The sequence below is a fragment of the Erpetoichthys calabaricus genome, chromosome 9, assembly GCF_900747795.2.
Source record: "Erpetoichthys calabaricus chromosome 9, fErpCal1.3, whole genome shotgun sequence".
Lineage (NCBI taxonomy): Eukaryota > Metazoa > Chordata > Cladistia > Polypteriformes > Polypteridae > Erpetoichthys > Erpetoichthys calabaricus.
Genome location: NC_041402.2, coordinates 40,555,383 through 40,577,464, shown reverse-complemented (window position 1 = coordinate 40,577,464; position 22,082 = coordinate 40,555,383). Strand labels below are relative to the sequence as shown.

The following is a 22,082-nucleotide window of genomic DNA, read 5'->3' as shown; positions in this document are numbered from 1 at the left end:
TTTGATTGGAATTACATCGTGACAACGCAACGTATAACTGCCTGTGAGTGAAAATTGTTTCTTTCTCTCTACAAGAAATGTGTCTTGACATAACCACTCAGGACTTTTCCAAATCTCTTTGCATAAGCTCTTGTTTTGCGGGGCTTCCAGCCCCAGGAGTGGTTATATCACTTGACATGAAGACTTGTCTCGCGGGACGTGAAAGTGTCTCTGAGACAATCACGTCTCTTCTCCTTCCAAGATTTTTTTTATAATAGAGAAATTTATAAAATATGCTTTACTTTAGAATGCAATTTCATGTGCCAATTTACTATGTACCATGATTGTGAAGAAGTAACTTGACTTGAAAAATGCACCCTTTAAGATTTATACTTGAGATTATATTATTTTTCGTGATTAGATGTATTTATACATTTGTAGTATTGTATTTTATAGGTAAATTGTTAAATGAATTTAAAATAATTTATACTGTTAATAATTGCAAACTTACAAGTTGATAATATTTCTACATTCTTGAAAAGTTTTAAAAAATCCAGGTTATAAGGTTGTAGCTAGCTTTACTTTGAAGTAGGTGTTTTTTGTGTTGCAGTTATTTAAGGAGGGAAAAAAAGGGAACATCCGTTTACAATACAATACAATACAATACAGTTTATTTTTGTATAGCCCAAAATCACACAGGAAGTGCCGCAATGGGCTTTAACAGGCCCTGCCTCTTGACAGCCCCCCAGCCTTGACTCTCTAAGAAGATAAGGAAAAACTCCCCAAAAAAAAACCTAGTAGGGAAAAAATGGAAGAAACCTTGGGAAAGGCAGTTCAAAGAGAGACCCCTTTCCAGGTAGGTTGGGCGTGCAGTGGGTGTCAAAAGAAGGGGGTCAATACAACACAAGCATTTAAACTAGTATCTTGTAGCCTAGATACACCTGTTGTGAAGGTTTATTGCCCTGAATGTACAGGTGGCTTTTACAGATTCTGTGACGAAATGGCCTAGTAGTATATATGATACCTTTAACTAAGCCAGTTCAACTGTGTGTCAAACAACAAGAAATGCTGAGTTTGGTAGTGGATGGCTACTGGGTGATACTTGGTGGTATGTCATGGAATCACACAATGATCCATCACAGGTTGCACATTTTGGATTGTGGTGACTGCATGTGGACACAAACCACGAACCCACAACATCTGAACTGCATTTGCCCTCAGAAGCAGTTTCTTAGCAGCAAGAGCATTAGAACAACTCTTGTGCCCATGTATGCAGATTTTGCCTCTAAGCAGTGCAAGCAGAGCACGTCCTGGTGACAGCTGCATGAGCTCCGTCATACTTAACCCTCCACCTTTTTTGCACAACACCGCCACTAATCTGGACATCCTCTTTATGCATACCTGTTAACACAAATAACTGACCCTCAGAATAATATAATGCAGCACTTAAAAACAACTGCAACCTGTTGGAACACATGATATGGTTATATGGCTGGTTGTATGTTCACCCACTGTCTTCATAAATCGCTGAGTGGTATTAGATTTTGACAACATTTTGCTGTGATTATTTTTCATGCAATTCTGCTTATTACTATTACAGCAGCCATACCATGACCCTATGAATAAGAAGAAGTTAGGGGTAGAGATTTGAAAAAGTCAAAATTTGTAATTTTAGAAATAAGTGTGCATATCAGATTGGTGTGGAGGCTAGAAAGATCATCAACATTACTGATTTTAAATAGTTAATTTGTCTTGGTGACCGGTTTGTCAAAAAAGACTTTGTTTATATGTCATGACAATTGAATTAGAATATTAGAAAATTTGTGACAAAAAGAGGCCATTTAGCCCAACAAGCTTGTCCATCTTGTTCACAAAGATTGTCCAAAATAATATCAAGTCGAGATTTGGAGGTCCCTAAAGTCCTTCTCTCCAGCATACTACTTCGTAATTTATTCCATTTGTTTAGGGTTCTTTGTGTGAAGAAAAACTTTCTAACATTTGCACAATTTACCCTTAACAAGTTTCCAACCATGTCCATGTGTTCTTGTTGCAGAGTTTACAGGTATTTTAAAGTAACAACTAGGTCCTAGTGTGCTAATTCTTTTCATAATTTTAAACACTTAAATAATGTCCCCTCCTGAATTGAAAAGGTGTAGCTCCTTCAGCCTAGTTGCAATATTTCTGTTCATTGCAAGTGTGTGTTTTGTTTATTATCATTGTAAATTGTAACTGCCCTAAAATGCAGGTGTCTTTCATAGGCAATAATCTCATATAGAATATCTTAAAACACTAGAAAATGGCAGAATTACATGTTGTATAATGACCGTAGTCCGTTTGGCACCCTGCCCAGGATTGGTTCCTGCCTTGTGCCCTGTGTTGGCTGGGATTGGCTCCAGCAGACCCCCGTGACCCTGTGTTCGGATTCAGCGGGTTGGAAAATGGATGGATGGATAATGACCGTATATTTTTAATTTTGATGCTATAGTTCTAATAAGCAATATTTTTTTCCTAGCTGCTTCTCATAGGTAAACTCTTTCTCTGAATCAGTAAATATTTTTTATTGCTTGCACTAATACTCTATTTGAAGAGATTCTACTTCCTTATGTGTTTTCATGATATAGTTTTATGACCTGACCTATTTTATGCTAACGTCCACATTCCCTGTAATTAAGAGTAATTTGTTAAACCTCAAATTTTACATTAAATTTGTGTGTACATATTCATTATTATGTGTACAAGACCCTGTGCTGCATTCAAATTTAAGTGCTCATTTAAACTATTAAGAAAATAGAAATATTTGATTTTCTCTGCATATTATACTATTTGACTGAAAAATCACATTTTGTCCCTGCTGGCAAAATACTGTACATCATATAATACAGTTTTTATTTTGGCAGGAATACTGCAAGACTGGAGAAAAACTGTTAAAGAAACTGGAAGAGTATGAAGACATCTCTTCTTCAGAACTGCAGGTTTATGAAGTTAAAGTTCATTCATTCTGGAAGAAGCTGAAGGATTTTTCTCAGAAGGTAGAGGATACTCAGGAATGGATTGATAAAACAGTAAAGCTCTATGAGTTTTTTGACAAGGTGAGACTCAGTTTGATTTTTCTTTATAATACTGCAGGTATTCTGAACATTTCATCACTGAAACATTCAAAGATCATATAGTATTTCTTTATGAACTAGTTACAGCCACTATTGACTTATTTTTACAATTATAAATCACATCTGTTTGTAGTAGTTATTCAAAAATGGTATATATAAAAGAAAAGATTGATAGCTCCAGAAGTCATGGTATATTGACATAGTTCAGGTTTTCTGAGTGGTAATGTTCTGCTGGTTCCATCCATACTTTATCTCTCTCGTTCAATAGAACTAACAAGGTACTAAACTCTTCCTGCTGCTTCTGTCCCACCTCATTAAACGGGAGAGCAAAAATAAGTTCAATTAATAGTACAATACATTTTTGCAAGTATTTTGACATTGCTTTTACCATGTATTAATCTAGTCAATTTTTGCATTGGCAAGTAAGCATCCAAATTCATAGGAAGAATTGTGTCTTTTGAGAAATGCTCACCCTTGAAAAAACATGTATAGTTGCCAGAATGTCATTTATTTCTTACTTTAGGAGAAGGACTTTTTTGTTTCCTTCTTAGCAGCTTATAAACATTCGTGAAACAACTATCAAAGTTTTGACCAATGGAGCACAAAGTTAATCAACTACAGTACTACAGTATAGACTTTAAGTCTATGTAAGCACATTCTGTGTTTTTTATCTTTGTGGGTCTGTTCTAATTACTTTCCTTTACATTGAAAGAACTGCTAGTACTAGTTAAAAATAACAATTAGATACTGTAGATTTCTAATTATTTTGAATGTCTAAACAATGCAACAAAATCAGTTGTTTAGTTTAGATTTACAACCTGCCTTCTTTTACAAATGTTGTAGTTTTATTATTTGAACCATGGTTACTTTTGACAAAGTGTTACATTCTTTCAGTTACATCAGTAAATATGATCAATTTCAAATGGTTATTTTAAGTTAAGCATATACTAATTAAATATAGAATGAAATGGATATACAGTAATATTTTGCCATGTATTTATTTAACTATAAGACAATTGTTTATTATTAAATTATTGTAGATGTGAAAGACATTATTTTAGATTTTAAACTTTGATCCATTTTCAGAGTACTCTTTGATTAAAAAGGGAATCTTGTGCCATAAGCATTGACCACAAGCCAACAAATAACCCTATACAAGGTGCCAGTCCATCATTGATCATGGCAAAAATGCACAATCATAGCAGGTCAATTTTAAAGTCACCATAGTTAGTTTGTCTATGGGTTGTAGGAGGAAATAGGAATAGTCAGAAAAGACTATAAAATAGCAGTGCCAACTACTTTAACATCATGTTTAACCTTTTAAAAATTAAAGGAACGCAGACAATTAGATATGGGTTCTATACAACATAGAATCCCATTCTTCGATGTAATAATGAGTTTGTTTTCCTCTTGGTGTCTTCAAAGGTATGGAACACTGTTGTTTATGTTTACTTACTCTAACACTGACCTCAATTTGCAGATGTGTCTTTGTTAGATTTTGTTTTTCTTTACAAAGTAGCCCAGTTCCTAGAGAAGCCTTACATTAAAGTATTAGCATTATATTTTGTGTTTAAAATTTTATTTATTCCTGTATATAAGTAAATGCAGATAAACTCCTGGTCATTTTTTAAAAATATTCCTTTAAAATTTTAGTCCTTAGGTGGATCAAAAATTAAGATAATAAATATTGTCTAGTGTTGTCTAATATTCTACTACTATAGGATTGAAGTTTTGTTAATTGTATATTTGAGTTTCATTCTTTTTTCTTAATTGTATTTAAAATCTGTATATTTTTCCATGGGCGGCATGGTGGCGCAGTGGGTAGCGCTGCAGCCTCGCAGTTTGGAGACCCGGGTTCGCTTCTTGGGTCCTCCCTGCGTGGAGTTTGCATGTTCATTTGCGTGTCTGTGTGGGTTTCCTCCGGGTGCTCTGGTTTTCTCCCACAGTCCAAAGACATGCAGATTAGTTGCATTGGTGATTCTAAATTGTCCCTAGTGTGTGCTTGGTGCGTGGGTGTGTGTGTGCGCCCTGCAGTGGGCTGGCGCCCTGCCCAGGGTTTGTTTCCTGCCTTGCGCCCTGTGTTGGCTGGGATTGGCTCCAGCAGACCTCCATGACCCTATAGTTAGGATATAGTGGGTTGGATAATGGATGGATGGATGGATATTTTTCCATGAGATATTTTGGACAATAAAGCTATCTGGTATATTTTTTACAGTTCATATATTCAGAAGTCTTCAATTAAATTTTGTTTCTCTCTTTGTAAAAGTTTCCAGCTCACTAGGTTTGTAGGATTTTTGAATATGGGAGACATTAATGAGATTGGAGAGTTCTTTTAAAGTAAATACTGCTCTAATTTTGTTGAACTAATGAATAACATGTGCTTTCTGGCTAGAGAGTTTGCACATTTTGCATTAGTGGAAAATGGTGTTGTCATCCTTTGCCTTTGGTGTTTCTGAAATATACCACATCAGAGTTTTTTCCTTCCAATAGTTCAGTGAATTTGCTTTTACAGTTATAACAAGGATATATTTCTTTGAAAATGCTGCAAAGATGTATCCATACTAGCATAGTTCATGCAAAGTTACAAAGGTATAAACACAGCAAAAAACAGCTTTAGTCAGGCAATCCACTGCTGAAGCTTTAAGGTCCAAATCTTAATTTGGTTGAAAGTGTCACTTGACAGAAACCATTTTGTTTTTATGTTAGGACAGTAACTTTCAGAATTAGAGTGGTTGAGTATAGAGTAGTATACAGTTTTTTCAGAGAGTTGTAGGAGGCTATACAGTATTTTATTGATGTACATCTTTGTATATCTGACTAAGATTCAGAACTAAACTAAAAATATAGGACTCTAATTACAATATTTATTTCTAAAATATAGTCTGAATAAAATATAAAAATACAACTTGTTAATTTGCATTTGCAGAAAATCTAGACCTTCTTTGTGTTGGAAACCCAAAAAAATCTTAATAGAAGCCCATTTTATTAATTGTATTACATGACAATAATACTTGCAAAATAATAAAAATGTCTTAGAATGTTTCATACAGAGAAAATATCATTTTTTCCAATTTAATTAAAATATTGAGTTATAGAAGGTGATAGAGGATTCCTCCAGCTGAGTAAGATTAGTTTGTAAGATTGTAAGGTATCATAATACCTTCCAATCTTAGATCTCAGATTTTTCATGACAGTGTTGTTCCAACGGGTTTTACTCAGAATAATGCTGTTAGAGGATTACAATCAATTTCAATTCAAAATTATCTATAAATCCACAAAACAAGTATCCTAGTGTAGTAGATACTCAATGACATTTTTTCACAATTTGGATCATGACCTGGATATATTTTGTATAATCTTAGTCATGATATGAACGTATGATGAACACTTTCATAACTGAAGTGTTCCATGATTTAACGGAGAAGAGTTGATCTTAACCATGGCTTGTTTCCATTCGTTATTTGATATAACAGTTCAAAGGCCTCCTTTCCATTGTTAACAGCTATGGATATTAATGGAAGTTTGTGGTGATTGGGCAGGTTTCTTTTAACAAAATATTTCAAACTTTTCCATAATAAACCTACTGATAAAACTAGTGATAAGGCAAATATAGAGGTGTCTAAATGTCCACATACCAAGTAGCTTCTTTGATTTAAACAGTATATTATTGGTCATGGATGGAAGGAAACAATAGTTATCGTGGGCAAGAGCAGCTGGCGTAGCATCAGAGCCTTAAATTGTTTCCAACTATGAGAGCAAGTCCAGTAGCAACCCCTTTCCTAGCCAACAGAAAGCATTAAATGGGACAATTTACAAGCCCTCAACTTAACTAAATAGTGCCGGGAAAGCTCTTCTTGGTGTGGTAGGAGTTCCCCAAGATGATCGGTGACATAGCAGAGTCTCTTTGCAATATGTTGCACTAGAGTCATGGGGTGGACAAGCTATTTCGGCTCTCTCTGGCAATATCTGTAGTAAGGTGGGACATCAGCACCTAGGTTCATTCAAGGGGATTCTGAGAATTTATTCCCAGACCTGTTATGTATTGTCTGTGGCCCAAGCAATGCTTCTCAACATTTATCTGGTAGTGGTTCGCTTCTTGGACTTAAAAGCATTCTCCAGCAAGTATTGTGGTGAGCTTTGAATCACATAAGCATTTGACAGAGATCAAAGTGATGGAAGGGATTAGGAGGTCAGAGTGTAGAGAGGGGTATTGTGTAAATTAAGTATACTTATTTGTTAGTCTGAATTAGTATTGGATCAGCCACCCTACGTAATAGCAAGGGGCCTGTTCTCTCCTTATTATTCTTGAATTTTCCCTTAATAAATCATTTATATTTTCAAAATTTTGCCCACCTTAAGTGCTATTTGGGTTTAGTAATATCTTGGGTTATGCCATGCACAGTCCACATTACATCGGTATAATATTTTGAGAAATGTTCTCAGACATTACTGGTAAATTGGTGATAAGCGAGAAGAGTTTCATTACTTTTGGCTTCCTTCCTTCCATTGTCATAAAATACATTCACTGAAAAAAGTATAACCTTCATTCAACTTATGAACCCACAATTTTTAAGTTGAGGCATATCATTTAGAGTGATTGGGTGTAATTGCTGGAGTATGTGAATTTCTCCTTGGTATTAATAAAGTGTCTATCTATCTATCTATCTATCTATCTATCTATCTATCTATCTATCTATCTATCTATCTATCTATCTATCTATCTATCTATCTATCTATCTATCTATCTATCTATCTATCTATCTATCTATCTATCTATCTAATTCACTTGTTTTATACTGAAGTAAATCTATTTGTTAAGTTGTTACAATTTAAAATGGTTATTGGTCGTAACCTGTTTTTATGCTATTAGAAATATTATGAACGTAACACATTCCAATGCTGTACTTTTTACATTTATTTAAAAATCTTTTAAAATCTAGTGCAAATACACGAGCATTTTGCAATATAAATCTTAAGTATACAACAAAAAATTATTAAACGTTTTAAATCGTTTTATTACGAGTTCTTATACTTAAAATTAACAGTTGAGAAACAGGGTTAATTACCAGAAATCCTCCATTATAAAAGTCTGCTGCTGAAAATGACCAGACAGGTATAGCCACGTCCACTCCACTTGGGAAAGTGTTCTTCTTTTTTGGCAGTTGGAAAACCAGCACACTGGAAAGTTCGACCGGAAGAATATACAAATGGCCCCTCCCACACAGCACATGAGCAACCTAAAATATTAGGTTAACTGAAATAGGATTTTTATGTTTATTCCCTCCACCATAACTTACTTTGGTACAAACAATTTTTTTTTACTGTGATTGAGATCTGAAACCAAATATTTCAAGCTACAACACTAAATGACTTATCTTAAGTTGCTTGAAAGAGAAAATGTACGTTAAATGAACAACATCAATGTTATACTTTTTTCAGTGTACATTCACAACCCACTAATGAAATGAGAAGTTTGTTAGTGTCATGGTCCCCTCTGCTTAAGGTCTTTGCAAAACTAGTGCAAAACTAATAAAGGATTTTTTAATGTATTTAGCAGCATACTTAGAAAGTAATTAATTAGTTCACCCAGCTAATCTGAGATGAAGAGAAGACCATCTATTAAAATCATATTCTGGTTGGTGGTTTCCATCACGTTGAAAACTGAATTTTAATAGAATTTTTGTTACTGTAATATGTATTTTAACCGTTCTAATATTATCAAGCAAAAGTAATCCAGATTAGTCTGACATTGAATACTACTCACGGGAAAAAGTACACTCTTCCTCAAGTTAATTTAAAACTTTTTAAGCGTTTATAAGAAATGTAATAGATTTGTACATTTTTATGCTACCTCTTAGTCAAAAGAAGTGTATTTCTTTTTTATTATTTAGGTTTCATATTCATTTTAATTATCTGCTAAGTAAGGTTTTTTCCTTTATCCAAATAACCATGTGCATATCCGAATACAAATAAAATGTAGAATACAAAAGAGCTGCTCATTCTGTAGAGGATGTACCAAAAGATTTGTTAATTATATCTTTCCAAACATTCAATTTAATGTTGTTAGTTGGTAGAGATAAAAATTGCTTTTCTTAAATTATAATTATAGTCAGACAGGCCTATGACGCGTATCATTATCTTTATATTAAAACCAAAAAAGGAAAAATATAAACATAAAGTTGAATTTATGGATGGGTTAAACACTGCTTTTATATGTTTGGTTATAATGCAAAAAGTGCCTACTGCAGTTGTCATGTCTTTCTGTCTGTCTGCTTGAAACAACTCAACACCCAGTGGATGGATTTTGTTGAAATTTGAAACACTTATTCTTCAATGAAATTTTACAGAAATATTTCATTTTCCTTTGGCTGTCTCAAGTATAGCATGCCATACAAAGAAACTCTCTCATTGAACTGAAGTTCTGAATTTGCAATCTCGTCTGTCTTAAAACAAACATTCTGTACAACTCTGATTTTTGATTACTTTACTGCTTCAAATTTACCTTAAGGGATGTCGCATCAACTTGGATGTTTAGTATATTTTCTTCTTTTCCTCATTCGACAGTCACTCCTCACCGCAAAAACAAAGTCCAATACAAGTCCAGTGCTGGGTGAGGCACACAAAAGTCTCTTATATACCAGCTCATTTCTGCTGTTGCATAAACTAAGTTAACTGTAAAAGTAAAAAAAAAGAAGTCACTAGTCTATAAATTATTGTAAGAAGAAAGGAATTTAAGCATCACTTTGTAAGCATAGAGCGATCGAATATGTACTCAGCTTTTATGTTACACTAAAAACAACTTCATTTTTGCATTGTCAACACATTATAATGATTCAGCATTTCTCTGATGCTATAATTTATTGGTAAAGCTCCAAACCTTCTATCTGTCATGACTTGAAGCAGCCAACAATTTGACCTTGAGATTCATCAGAGATTTTATCTGTCCATTGGGTAATTCTTCCAGTAATGTTATATTTAACACAATTGGTGTACAGTTAGTCACAGACACTCTACAACCAACAATAGGACATCGGTTGATGCTGTTTTTACATAATTTAAATTGGAAGCTTCTGTCTATGAAAGATGTTTAGATTCCTTATAGTTGGAACATAGACTGGTGAAGTGACTTACACAGGGTCTCATGGTGAGTCAGAAACCTCTAGACATGTTACTTGTATTTTATTATTTAGCCCATGTTTAGAGAATTTCTGGAAAAGTGGATCTCCCAGTGCATATGGATGAAGAGATGTTGCATTATACTGTCAATGCAATTGTTTAATTTAAAAAGTCCTTTTTTCTATATTTGTGGCCTGTTAATCCCACAAATAATATTCACAAAATACAATTTGTAAAGTACAGTATTATTTCTTATTGCATATTAATATATATAAAATGTTCATGAGGTGACCTTTGTGTTTGCCCTTCACATGCAAAAATGCCAAAAGGAGACCAGAAATGAACACAAAAGGCACTTTTATTAAACACATTACTCAAAGGAGATATATAAAAAGGAGAGCATAATGAACAGATAAAGAGATAGTTAAAAGAAAATCCTGCTGCCTCTCTGATCCTGCCTAAATTGTCCTTGAACTCCTGTCTGTCTGGTGGGTTGACTTCCCCACATTCTTTTTACAATATTCCACTGTAATCCGCCCTTTATCTTTTAGCAAAAAGATTCCATTGTCATTAATAGTCTGTATTTACCGGTTTTTGTTAGTCCTCTTGGCCCCTGCCACAAATACATTCAAGAAAGAAAAAATACAGTAATACTATATTTACATCATTTTTTTTCCTTTTTCATATTTCAGACATTACTTTTCAGTTGATTGGGCATTCTAAATTATCATCATATGACTGACTGTGGCTTTGTGCTTGAGTGTGCCCCACCCAGTTTCTGCACTGCACCAGATGTTTCCAAGATAACATGTGGCCGCTGGACCCCCTCCACAACAAACCACTAGATAAGTCAGGTTTAAAAATGGATGAATGGACAGATGTCCCCAATCAATCCATCCCAATCCCAACCACCCCTCCCTCCAACACACAAACACACACTTTCTCACATAAGGAAATGTCAGGCAGAAGAGAAAAATTGATATCTAAGTTTGCTTGGGGGGATAAAAAAGATGATGAGCATTTAATAAAAAAAACATTTATTTACATGGTATAAAAGCTTGATTGGTGCCAACTGAGTATACTTAAATTTTTCTGATATCAGATGAAAATAGCATATGCCTAGGCATTCCCCAAGTAGAGGTTAGTAGCATTCTTTAAATTTTGAATCTGCTTCTTCCCCAAAAGTATTACCTATCCCAGAAGACCCTAGTGACTTTTGTCCATCACAGAGTGTACACTCCCATATACTAGCCAGTTTTAAATTTACAATTTTTTTCCACTATTCTTATCTCTAAAATGTACTATGATTTCTGAGTGACTAGAGAAAACAATGATTTATAGGAAAGGTGTAGTCTTTGAGCCATCTGAAGCCTTTTGATCTGTGAACCAGCAAATCAGCATCATTAACTACAGTGCCAGCATGTCACAATTCACACTTCTCTAAATGCTAAGAATTTATAATCGGTGTAGCATAGATTGAATTTTATACTAAGATAATGAAGAGCTTTTAAATGCAAAGATTGAAAGATAAATTAGAAACATTTGCTGGACAGAAGTAAATATAAATCTTAACTGACTGAAATAAGACAAAAATGATAACGAATTGTTTTATGTAATAGAAATGCTTTTATGTATACTGTATGGTACAGTATATCTCCAATCAACTTTAAAGCATCTTTAGGCAAAGTACTTTTTTTCTTGTTTGGAACAAAGTTGAAACGTTTAACATTCATTTTGAGTTAAGTTAACACACAGAGAAGCTTTTTCATTATGGATTATTTAATCAATGCAAAACCTCAAACTCACTATTGCAAGAAAATATGACTACAAATTTCCACTGGGCATTACTATTCCCAAAGCAGCTGCCCTGCTGTTTTTAATGAAAATATTAAGGGAAAAAAATCTAAAGACAGGATATCTTAAAAGATTAAGTAGTTACTGTGTCATGCTGTGTAATGCATAAATCTTTTATTTATAAGACTTTAACATATTTTTAAGTAATGGTTATCCTTTGTTTCATAATAACTGCATATTTAAATTGACAGATCACAGCATCAGATTGTGTCCCATCACAAAATAATATTTTTATAATTACGGTAATAATTATACGGTAATTTAACGTTAACATTTAGAAAATACTTATCAGGATCTGTTTTTTGAATGGTAGTAATAAAAATATTTTTTTTTACATTTAGAATATTTCATACTAAATTGGATGTACCATTTCATAGTTTATTTTTAATCAATATTTTTTATTGCATATTGTATAAGCAACAAATGCAGCCTGTTGTATTCAGTGAGCTTTTGTTTTCTCGCTAGCTGTATTGTAAATTTTCTCAAATTCATTTAGAGTGAAATAGTGATAATTTTTTAGTATTTCTGCGTTTTATTTTTTTTCAGATTCACTAAAATATGCATCTTATTTTGGTGTTCTTCTTTAAGCACCCTTTAGTAAGCGCATACTGTGGGTTTTTAAAATCCATCACTGTGTGCAATTTAGAAGTTTTGTTTGTTTTGTTTATTTTCCCCCAAAATAACACTACAATGACAAGGATACTTCTGTTTTTCTTGTCATTCTGTCTGCAAAATCTAGTGGCTTTTCTTGTTGGTACTAAGAGAACTCCTCCTTTCCCCTCCCCCTCCCATTTCCCAGCTTGCTTTCTTTTTTATTTAGTTACCGCGGGTAGCCCATCTGGTATTTTGGCTAACATTTGCCTGTGAATAGTAGGAGTTTGTAGAGAGAAGAATCTGGGCGCCACTGGCTCAGTCTGACTCTGCACAGAATGTCAGCACTACCACACAGCACAACTGAAGAAGTTTTACCAACCCTCAAAATAAATCCAGTCTGGAGGAATATCTAGGTACAAGAAAACAACCTTCCAGCCATTTTCAGAATTCAGACTAAGCACCATGTGCTTTAGTTGTTTAAAGAAGATGAATTATAATACAAAATGTGCCTGCAAAGGATTACTGGGTTGTTGGAAATCTGACAAAGGTTTGTTGAAGTCAATACATTTTATTCTGTGTGGAACTGAGTGACTTAGTCCTCCTTTTCTACAAAATTTGCATGGTGCATGTTAGATATTGTTCCATGATTATAAAATACTTGCCTTTAGTAAAATATATAAGTAGAGACTGTAAAACTAGCCATATGTATTTAATCTGCTGACTATTACATGCTGTAGTATTAGTAGTAGTATAGAACCACTAATAATAAAAAGTGCAATTGGAGCATCTTGTTTAAGTAGGTTCCAGTTCAGCTAAAGGAGCGTTGTGAATTGATTGAATGGCGGCCACACTCAGTCTTTAGCTAGGCAGCAAGTTACTGCTACCCTAAAGAATCCACTGTCCTTGCTGAAATCAACATATAGTATGTGAAGTTTTCACATGGTTAAATGCTATGTAACTCATCTGCATACCTGTTGCTCATAAAGCTCAATGAATTGCCTATTAAATAAATATTTGTATTTATTTTATTTGAAGAACATTGCATACAGTCAAGTTAAAATAAAAATAAAGAAATAAAAATTGTGAATTACAGACATGCTCCTTTTAATTTGTAACAGGTTGCATTTTAATCGTTTGCTTGTTGATTAAGATGGCAATTTATGTTGGCATAAAGTGTTTTCTCTCTTCATACTGCAGGCAAATTAGCATTTTTCCAATTGACAGGTGTTTCTTTGAGTTCCAGTTGCACAAAAACCAAAGGAAAACTTACTGTTGACCTTGAAAAAAGTAAAATACCAGTAAGCAGATGTCACATTGCTAAAGGTTTTAGATTCTCTGTTACTGCATACCATGAATCTTTGTTTTTGCAATTTATGGAAGAGCCAAGGGTCTGATATCTTGCTGTATATTAAATGTCTTTCTCCTTCATTATCCCAGATGAAATTGAAAAGGCCTGTAAGTACACTTAGTCTAACTAGATGTGATCAGGGCTACAGCCGAGTTCCAAATATTAAGATGGTTATTGCAAATCTGTGCATGTTTTAATGCTTTCTTTATATGCTTTAGGCCTGGTGAACAAGTTTAACAATTAAACTCTTTTTTCTAACCATACTAATTTCTTAGTTTTCCTGACATAGTTAGTGGACTATGTTATAATGTTATAGAATATGGAATAATATTATATCTGAATGACAATAATTATCGATAACATAAAAATGAATAAAATCAGTGAAAATTTTGAAAAACATTTCATATATCTCATATCAAATGCATTCCGTTTGTGTGATATGTTGCACCTTAAATGGGCAGAACACTGTTATGTTATCTGGATAAGATACTGGAAAAGCTTAACTATTAAGTAACTGAACAATCTTGGTGCACTAAATTGTCTCTTCATTTGTCAAACACCTTATGTTCTTTTTTTGTGCTCGGCTCTCTTATAATTATAGGCTTAATTACTACAAGGTTTATGATGTCAATTGTACTCTTTGGCAAGCTGAAAATATTTCTGTAATATATGATTGTTTCTGTTTCCTTTGCTTCTAGTATTTTCTTGTGACCCTGTGTAGCTATGTTATATATTATTTATTTATGTTTGATTTTTTTCCCTTAGATCTTAACTGTTCCAGTACACCTCTGTTTTATGTAACATGTTTTCATTTTAGGTCAGTAACAGTAACCACCCAGACCAACAATTATTTATCCAATTTCTATTCAAAACCAGTATTTGCTACTTCAGAGATGTGGAATACTTTAATTGACACTATTCAAGGCACCAGTCTATTGAAGGTTACACACACACCCATACTGAAATACATACTTGACCAATTTAGTAAGGAGTCCAGCACAGATAGTAAGAACTGATTTTGAAGCTTGGCAAGTAGGATATTATTGCTTTGCTGTACAATAAACGTTTGTGTTTTACTGTTCCTCATACAGTTGTCCACACAATGTGAAATAAATTCACTTTTGATCTAAGGTCAGAAGCTTATACTTTGGAAATATGAAAGAGAATACTTCTTTCCCAGGACTGCATTGTGCTTTCATAATGAGTGCTACTATCTTATAGCCCTTATAGGAGCCTAGGTTCGGTAACTAGTACTTCATGAAGTTCAAACATTTTCCCTGTGTTGTATGTTTCCCAGTATTCTCTGGGAAATCTATGTCCCAATGACACACACCTGTTAAGTTAATTGCCAACTAACTTTCCCCTGTATGTGTGTAATGGTGGCTGTGGACATTAGATTGTCTTGCTTCCAGCCACTGTTTGCTTCTGTCTTTTATCCTTTGCTGTCAGAATAAGCACAAGCCCTATTTATCCTTGTGCTATATATCATATGCATTTATATAATGGATAGATGGATCAAAGGACAATTCTCTCCCACGTAATGCATCTGTGTGATTAGTGTGTTCAAGTAGGCTAGCCAAATATTCTTTTTATTAACGGGTTTGAAGATACTAAGTTATGATATTACTGCATGTGAACTGTGTGGCAGCACACTGTCTATAATTTTTAAACCATTTTAAAATGATACATTATTTTATGATGTAACTCTTTTCTCAACATTATGTGTAAAAATGAACCACACCTAAAAAGAAATTATCATTTAGCTTGACAAAGTCTTTGGAATAAAATGCCTATATCTAGGGAAGTTATTGTGCCTTCCTTGCTCTTTCTTTTCGCTTATCAAACTGGCACTGGAAAATTAAATTCTGGCAAGGATAGTATTTTACCATTGTCGGTTTTTAAGAATGAATGAAATTACAAGAAAGTCCTGCAAAAAGTAGCCTGTGTGATGTTACCAGCTTGCCAGATTAAGTTGTCTATATGAACCTGACAATGCAGCATATATTTAATTTTCAAACCCTTTATTAATGAACTTTGTCATATAACCATATAAAATATATTTAAAATGACTTCACATGCAGTATGTCCTTGTATTTCTAATGCCAAACTGGGTGTGACCAGATTTAATTGAAAACAAAAAATATATTATTTTTTCAACTGTAGAAGAGTAATAGACCTGATTTAGAATCACCAGAATATTTGTAAAAACTGGTATGAAATGTTGCGTTTGATGAACGCAGCTAATTTCTCATTATAAAAGATGGGCCTATGTAAGTAACTGCTGAAATCACATGTCAGTGCAGCTCACTGAAGGAGATGCCACATTGCAGAGGTGTAATTAACTGGAAAGCTGCCCTTTATTGTTAACCTTTCTTCCTTTTAATTTTTCAGAGAATGCAAGGATTACTCACATTAGAATCTGAAGCTCAGTGCAACTTGGCAAGTTGGTCACGTTAGGTGTTTTCTCAGATTTTGTTGTGACATGATGTGCCTCTTAACATGTTTAATTCTTTGTATTTTAAATAAGGGTTCTTGCTAAAGGATTTGCTGATATTGCCTAGAGTAGAAACAGATTGGCACAAGGCTTAAGACTAGTCTGTATTTTGTTGCGGCTTTCTTGCTTGCTTTTATTTATTTATTTATATAACAGTGAATATCCTAATTACAGTTTCTAGACTTGTATTTGAAGAATATTGTTCCTGTCAGCTGACAGCATCTGCCATCATAACTGCAGAATCATGACAGAGGTTAGGCACCCGACGTACTGTACTAGTGAAGCAGACAAGCACGTTCTTAGTTTTTGATGACAGCCGTGGAACCTGTCAGACGTTCTGTTTCTTTTTGCATAACTAATGAGATTATTTAAACACAACCACATTTGCTTTTATTCTCATCAACAAACATAAAGTAAGAAGGCCTACCTGACATGAGATTGTACATCTGTTTTTAAAGTCTGTTTTTTTCATTACAGTATATGACCTAACGAACCAAAGGTACAGACTTAATTGTTTTGTCTTTATACAAGGAAGTATCGAATTCGTTCTGTAGTGTACTGGAAAAAATTGCCAGGATTGTAACTGTTTCTCGGTTACTGTATGTATCTTTTTCATTAATAATTACTACATAGCAGTGGGTGGTCCAAGTCATAACAATAATTAAGGGCATGTGCTAAATAAGGGGCCTCTAGAAAGAATTTGCCAAATTTAATGTTTAGCGTATTGTCTCTGCTTTTTCTTAATGTCAGGGCGAGAAAATCAAATGCAGCCTTTGTGAAGCTTTAAATTCTAATACATTTAACCTATCATTGAACACCTGTGCTAAAAACTGGTCTTAAATAGATGAATCTCTTAACAATGTTAAATGTTGTCAGAACTGTAGCTTTGGTGACATTTGTTTCATTTTGAATAGTAGAAGACAGGAGTGCCATCAAAATACTGAAGTAAGGTGATTAAACAGTTTAAATACTATGTTTTGCTATTTCAGATTAATGAAATGAGAAGTCTAAAAAGTAAAAGCAAATTGCCAATGAAATTTTGGACAATGAATGTCATGAAAAAAGTCATAAAGGAGGACATTGTCACTAGATGAGAGCTATAAATTGAGATGGTTGTTTTAAGGTGTCACTGCTGATGCCTCTATTTTGAATCCTCAAAACTCAGTCACCATCTGTGTAGAGCTTCCATGGACCCCAGCCACCCAGTTTTTGCTTTATGATTTCTTCTCTTGCTACTACTTCCTAAAGATCTGTGTTATGCTGATTGGTGATTCTATACTGGCCCTGTGTGGGTGTGTGCGTGAATGGGGCCTGCAAAGCACTGGCACTCTGTCCAGGGCTAGTATCCTGCATTTTGCTCCATGTTTCACCACTAGCTTACATTATTGTATAGACTTGAAAAATCTTAAACTTTTATAATTTTGTCCCATGTTTGTCTGTCCTGTAAAAGTAATAATATTAGGCTGACAGCACTTTTGTTGTAACGTAGTATATTTAATTTCTTCAATGTTGTCACGTTCCTGTTTTCCCTTTTGTTAATTCCATGTGACCTTGGGGGGTACATACTGCCCCCAGTAACTTGGTGCAGCCTAACTGAAACCCTTGGTATGTGGCAGCAATGTCACATCACCCTTTCAGAAGGTCATGTGTGGTATGCAGTGTTGAGTCAACCGGGACTTGTCAACAAGAGAGAACATAATCACAAGGCAGTTCAAGACAAGAAAGCTTGATTGGAATCCGAGCAGCCATCTTTCTGCTTAATAAGCAAAGGCACTGACTTGTCTTGACAACCATTACAGAGTCATCATATATTAAAATTATTCCACGGGAATTAGATTTATCTTTGATCTTCCTATAAATGCTCCATCAGAGATGAACATAAGAGTATTTATAGGAAAGGGGAAATGTCTTAATGAATTTTGGATATCACCTGTATTACTTTGGCCTCTAATAAATTATTATAATATTTGCTTGTTTTTTTTTTTATTAAAAAGTTGCCAGTTAAGTAATTTGTAATATAGAAATCCATTGGCAAGATTCTGAGGCAAAGAGCATAGGAATTTATGGTTTTATTATGAATACTACCTTTGTACCTTATTTTAAAGTGTAATTTTTACACAAGTTTAGTGTCTGTAAGACACTTTTTATTTTATTTATTCTTCATACAAATCACACTGTTGTAATGTAAAAGAAATAACATACCATTTAGGATCTTCTGGAAGTGAAAGGTTTTGTTTTTTTACAATGGTGTTATAAACTGGTCTTATTCATACAGTATTTACATTCATTGCTATATGTAGATGTATTACTCTACCCAGTTTAGTATCAGAATTACCCTCTGTGAGTCTTTCCTGGATCTGATAACAAAGGACAAGGCACCCTTTAAATATCAGGGAAACACTGAAAAACAGAATTGCCTTTTACTTTGTCTGATGGAGCAGTGATAAAGAGGCACTTGTTCACTTCACTGTTGTAATACTGGAGCACTTAGCTGGCTGGTGTGCACTGTGCCACACAGTACCCTTTTAACACCATGTGGTGCAAATATATTTAATTGATGTCATCATTCTTCATCCTTCAGGCTCCGATTGCTTTTTATTTTTTCTCACTTCTTTCTTTCAGGCTTATGAGTGGGCTCTGGAGGGTATGCGTCGACTGGCAAGCATCACCATGGAAGACTGCAGCATGACGGAAAAGTGTGGAACAGTTATCAAGTGTCTTGAGGAATATCACCGGCAGCATCCTGACATCTCAGAAGCCAAGTTTCTGGAGATGAAGGAACTCGCTTGTGAACTAAAAAGTGAGAAATGTCAGAAGCAGTGGAAGTTTGCCTGGTCAAAGTGCCAGGAAACTAAGCAAATGTTTGAGAAGAAGCTAGAAGCAGCACTGAGAACAAGGAGGTCCTTACCCATGGGTAAGATAGCCTGTGATGTTGTTGGTTCTGCGGGTAGGAGATATTCTGAAGGAACAGATCACAGCATGTTATATGAACGGAGCAACAGTATTTCATTTTCTAGCAGCCAAAGGGTATTTTCCAGTGGATGGTCTAGAGACAGACTGGGCTGTCACTCTTCCACTGGCTATTATGGAGCTGCAAGTGGTAATGTTGAGGATTCCAGTGCAGAATGTGTTTTCAGCACAACTCCTATTCTGAACCGGCATGCAATCAATCAGCAAATTTCAGGTACATCTACCTCTCTTATTTGTAGAGTGTCTCCAGACTCTTACAAACTGACTCGTAGTGTTTCTGCTGATGAACCAAACAGAGATATCCAGCCACGCATTCAGACTAGGACATCTTCCTGCTCCAGTGCATCAGGTTCAGGCTATCATGGAAAAAGGCAGCTAAGGAAAACTCAAAGTTTTGATGTTGCTCCCAGTGAAGTAGCACGCTATGGCACTTGTCAGAGAACCCTGAGTGAGCCAGCAAGGCATGGAAATACAGGCGTTTTCATAAAAGGATTGGAAGTAAGCAGCACTGAAATTGTTGAGCGTCCTTACTACAGGCAGCAGACGATTCAGAACTGGACTCAAGGCCTTGCAGAAGGGTGCAGAAACAGTAATCCAATACCTGATTCTAGAGCTAAAAGCAGGTAGGTACTGTGTTTATTAAGAATACCCATTATGTTTAAACAATTTTCCCTAAAATGAAACACTGACCTACTGCAAAAAACTCACAAATAAAAGTAGAAGTGTACATCACTATGTTTAGGTTACCATTGTACTTTAATGAATTTTCAAGAAGCCATTATTATCTCTTGCACAAGTTATAACATCATTTTCACCTTGTATTTTGGATAACAAGCCTTTAAAGATCTCTTAATAACAAGCCTTTAAAGATCTCTTAATATGTAATTTTGTACTGTCCATAGTGTTTGTTATATATCTTTTTGTAAATTATTATCATTTTTCATTAACATGTATTTTATCTATAGTGGTCTATCAGTGTTTCATTTAAACTCCAAAAAGTGACATTAGATTTTTCTGATTTTTTCTTTCCAGAAAAAGACATATGCTGCAGGAAATTAACATTTATTGCATTGCAGTCCTGGTATTCACTTTACATTGTCAGCAGAAATTCAACAAGGAGAAACACTTCTGATTTCTTTCTATTCTATTCACTGACCCATTTTTTAATTTATCATATACCATTCTCCATTATACGAAAACTAGTTCCTACTATCATTCAAATATATGTGTGGTTATGGTTGTAGGATTCTTAATTTTTGCATATTCTCTTGTACGATATTTTTCACCTATGTTAACATTGTGCACACATACAACAACTGCACAAAATTAGAAAAAGACCTCTTACAGCCTTTCAGCCCAGATAGGCGACATTATCAGTGAAGTGGATTTTATACACTTTAAACTTACAATGACAACACTTGCAGCGGTATTACACACCTGAAACGAGCCAGGAGGATGACCCTCTGATGCACATGCATGACAATAAATATACAGTGCATCCGGAAAGTATTCACAGCGCATCACTTTTTCCACTTTTTGTTATGTTACAGCCTTATTCCAAAATGGATTAAATTCATTTTTTTCCTCAGAATTCTACACACAACACCCCGTAATGACAATGTGAAAAAAGTTTATTGAGATTTTTGCAAATTTATTAAAAATAAAAAAATTGAGAAAGCACATGTACGTAAGTATTCACAGCCTTTGGCATGAAGTTCGAAATTGAGCTCAGGTGCATCTTGTTTCCCCTGATCATCCTTGAGATGTTTCTGCAGCTTAATTGGAGTTCACCTGTGGTAAATTCAGTTGGTTGGACATGATTTGGAAAGGCACACACCTGTCTATATAAGGTCCCACAGTTGACAGTTCATGTCAGAGCACAAACCAAGCATTGAAGTCAAAGGAATTGTCTGTAGACCACCAAGACAGGATTGTCTCAAGGCACAAATCTGGGGTTACAGAAACATTTCTGCTGCTTTGAAAGTCCCAATGAGCACAGTGGCCTCCATCATCCGTAAGTGGAGAAGTTCGAAACCATCAGGACTCTTCCTAGAGCTGGCTGGCCATCTAAACTGAGCGATTGGGGGAGAAGGGCCTTAGTCAGGGAAATGACCAAGAACCCGATGGTCACTCTGTCAGAGCTCCAGAGGTCCTCTGTGGGGAGAGGAGAACCTCCAGAAGGACAACCATCTCTGCAGCAATCCACCAATCAGGCCTGTATGGTAGAGTGGCCAGACAGAAGCCACTCCTTAGTAAAAGGCACATGGCAGCCCGCCTTGAGTTTGACAAAAGGCACCTGAAGGACTCTCAGACCATGAGAAAGAAAATTCTCTGGTCTGATGAGACAAAGATTGAACTCTTTGGTGTGAATGCCAGGCGTCACGTTTGGAGGAAACCTGGCACCATCCCTACAGTGAAGCATGATGGTAGCAGCATCATGCTGTGGGGATGTTTTTCAGCACACAGCCAAGATATCAAAGGAGTGGCTTCAGGACAACTCTGTGAATGTCCTTGAGTGGCCCAGCCAGAGCCCAGACTTGAATCCGATTGAACATCTCAGGAGAGATCTTAAAATGGCTGTGCACCAACGCTTCTCATCCAACCTGATGGAGCTTGAGAG

General features: G+C 35.0%; 1 protein-coding gene across 2 annotated transcripts in view; it reads left to right on the top strand.

The window, feature by feature from the left end:
- The window catches only part of plekhg4 (pleckstrin homology domain containing, family G (with RhoGef domain) member 4), a 120,600-nt gene that overhangs the window by 72,480 nt on the left and 26,038 nt on the right, over nt 1-22,082 (top strand). For both annotated transcript variants that reach the window (XM_051931671.1, XM_051931670.1), the window contains exons 13-14: nt 2,877-3,068; nt 19,115-20,085. In XM_051931671.1, coding sequence (XP_051787631.1) covers nt 2,877-3,068; nt 19,115-20,085 — 1,163 coding nt within the window. The remainder of the gene's footprint in view (nt 1-2,876; nt 3,069-19,114; nt 20,086-22,082) is intronic.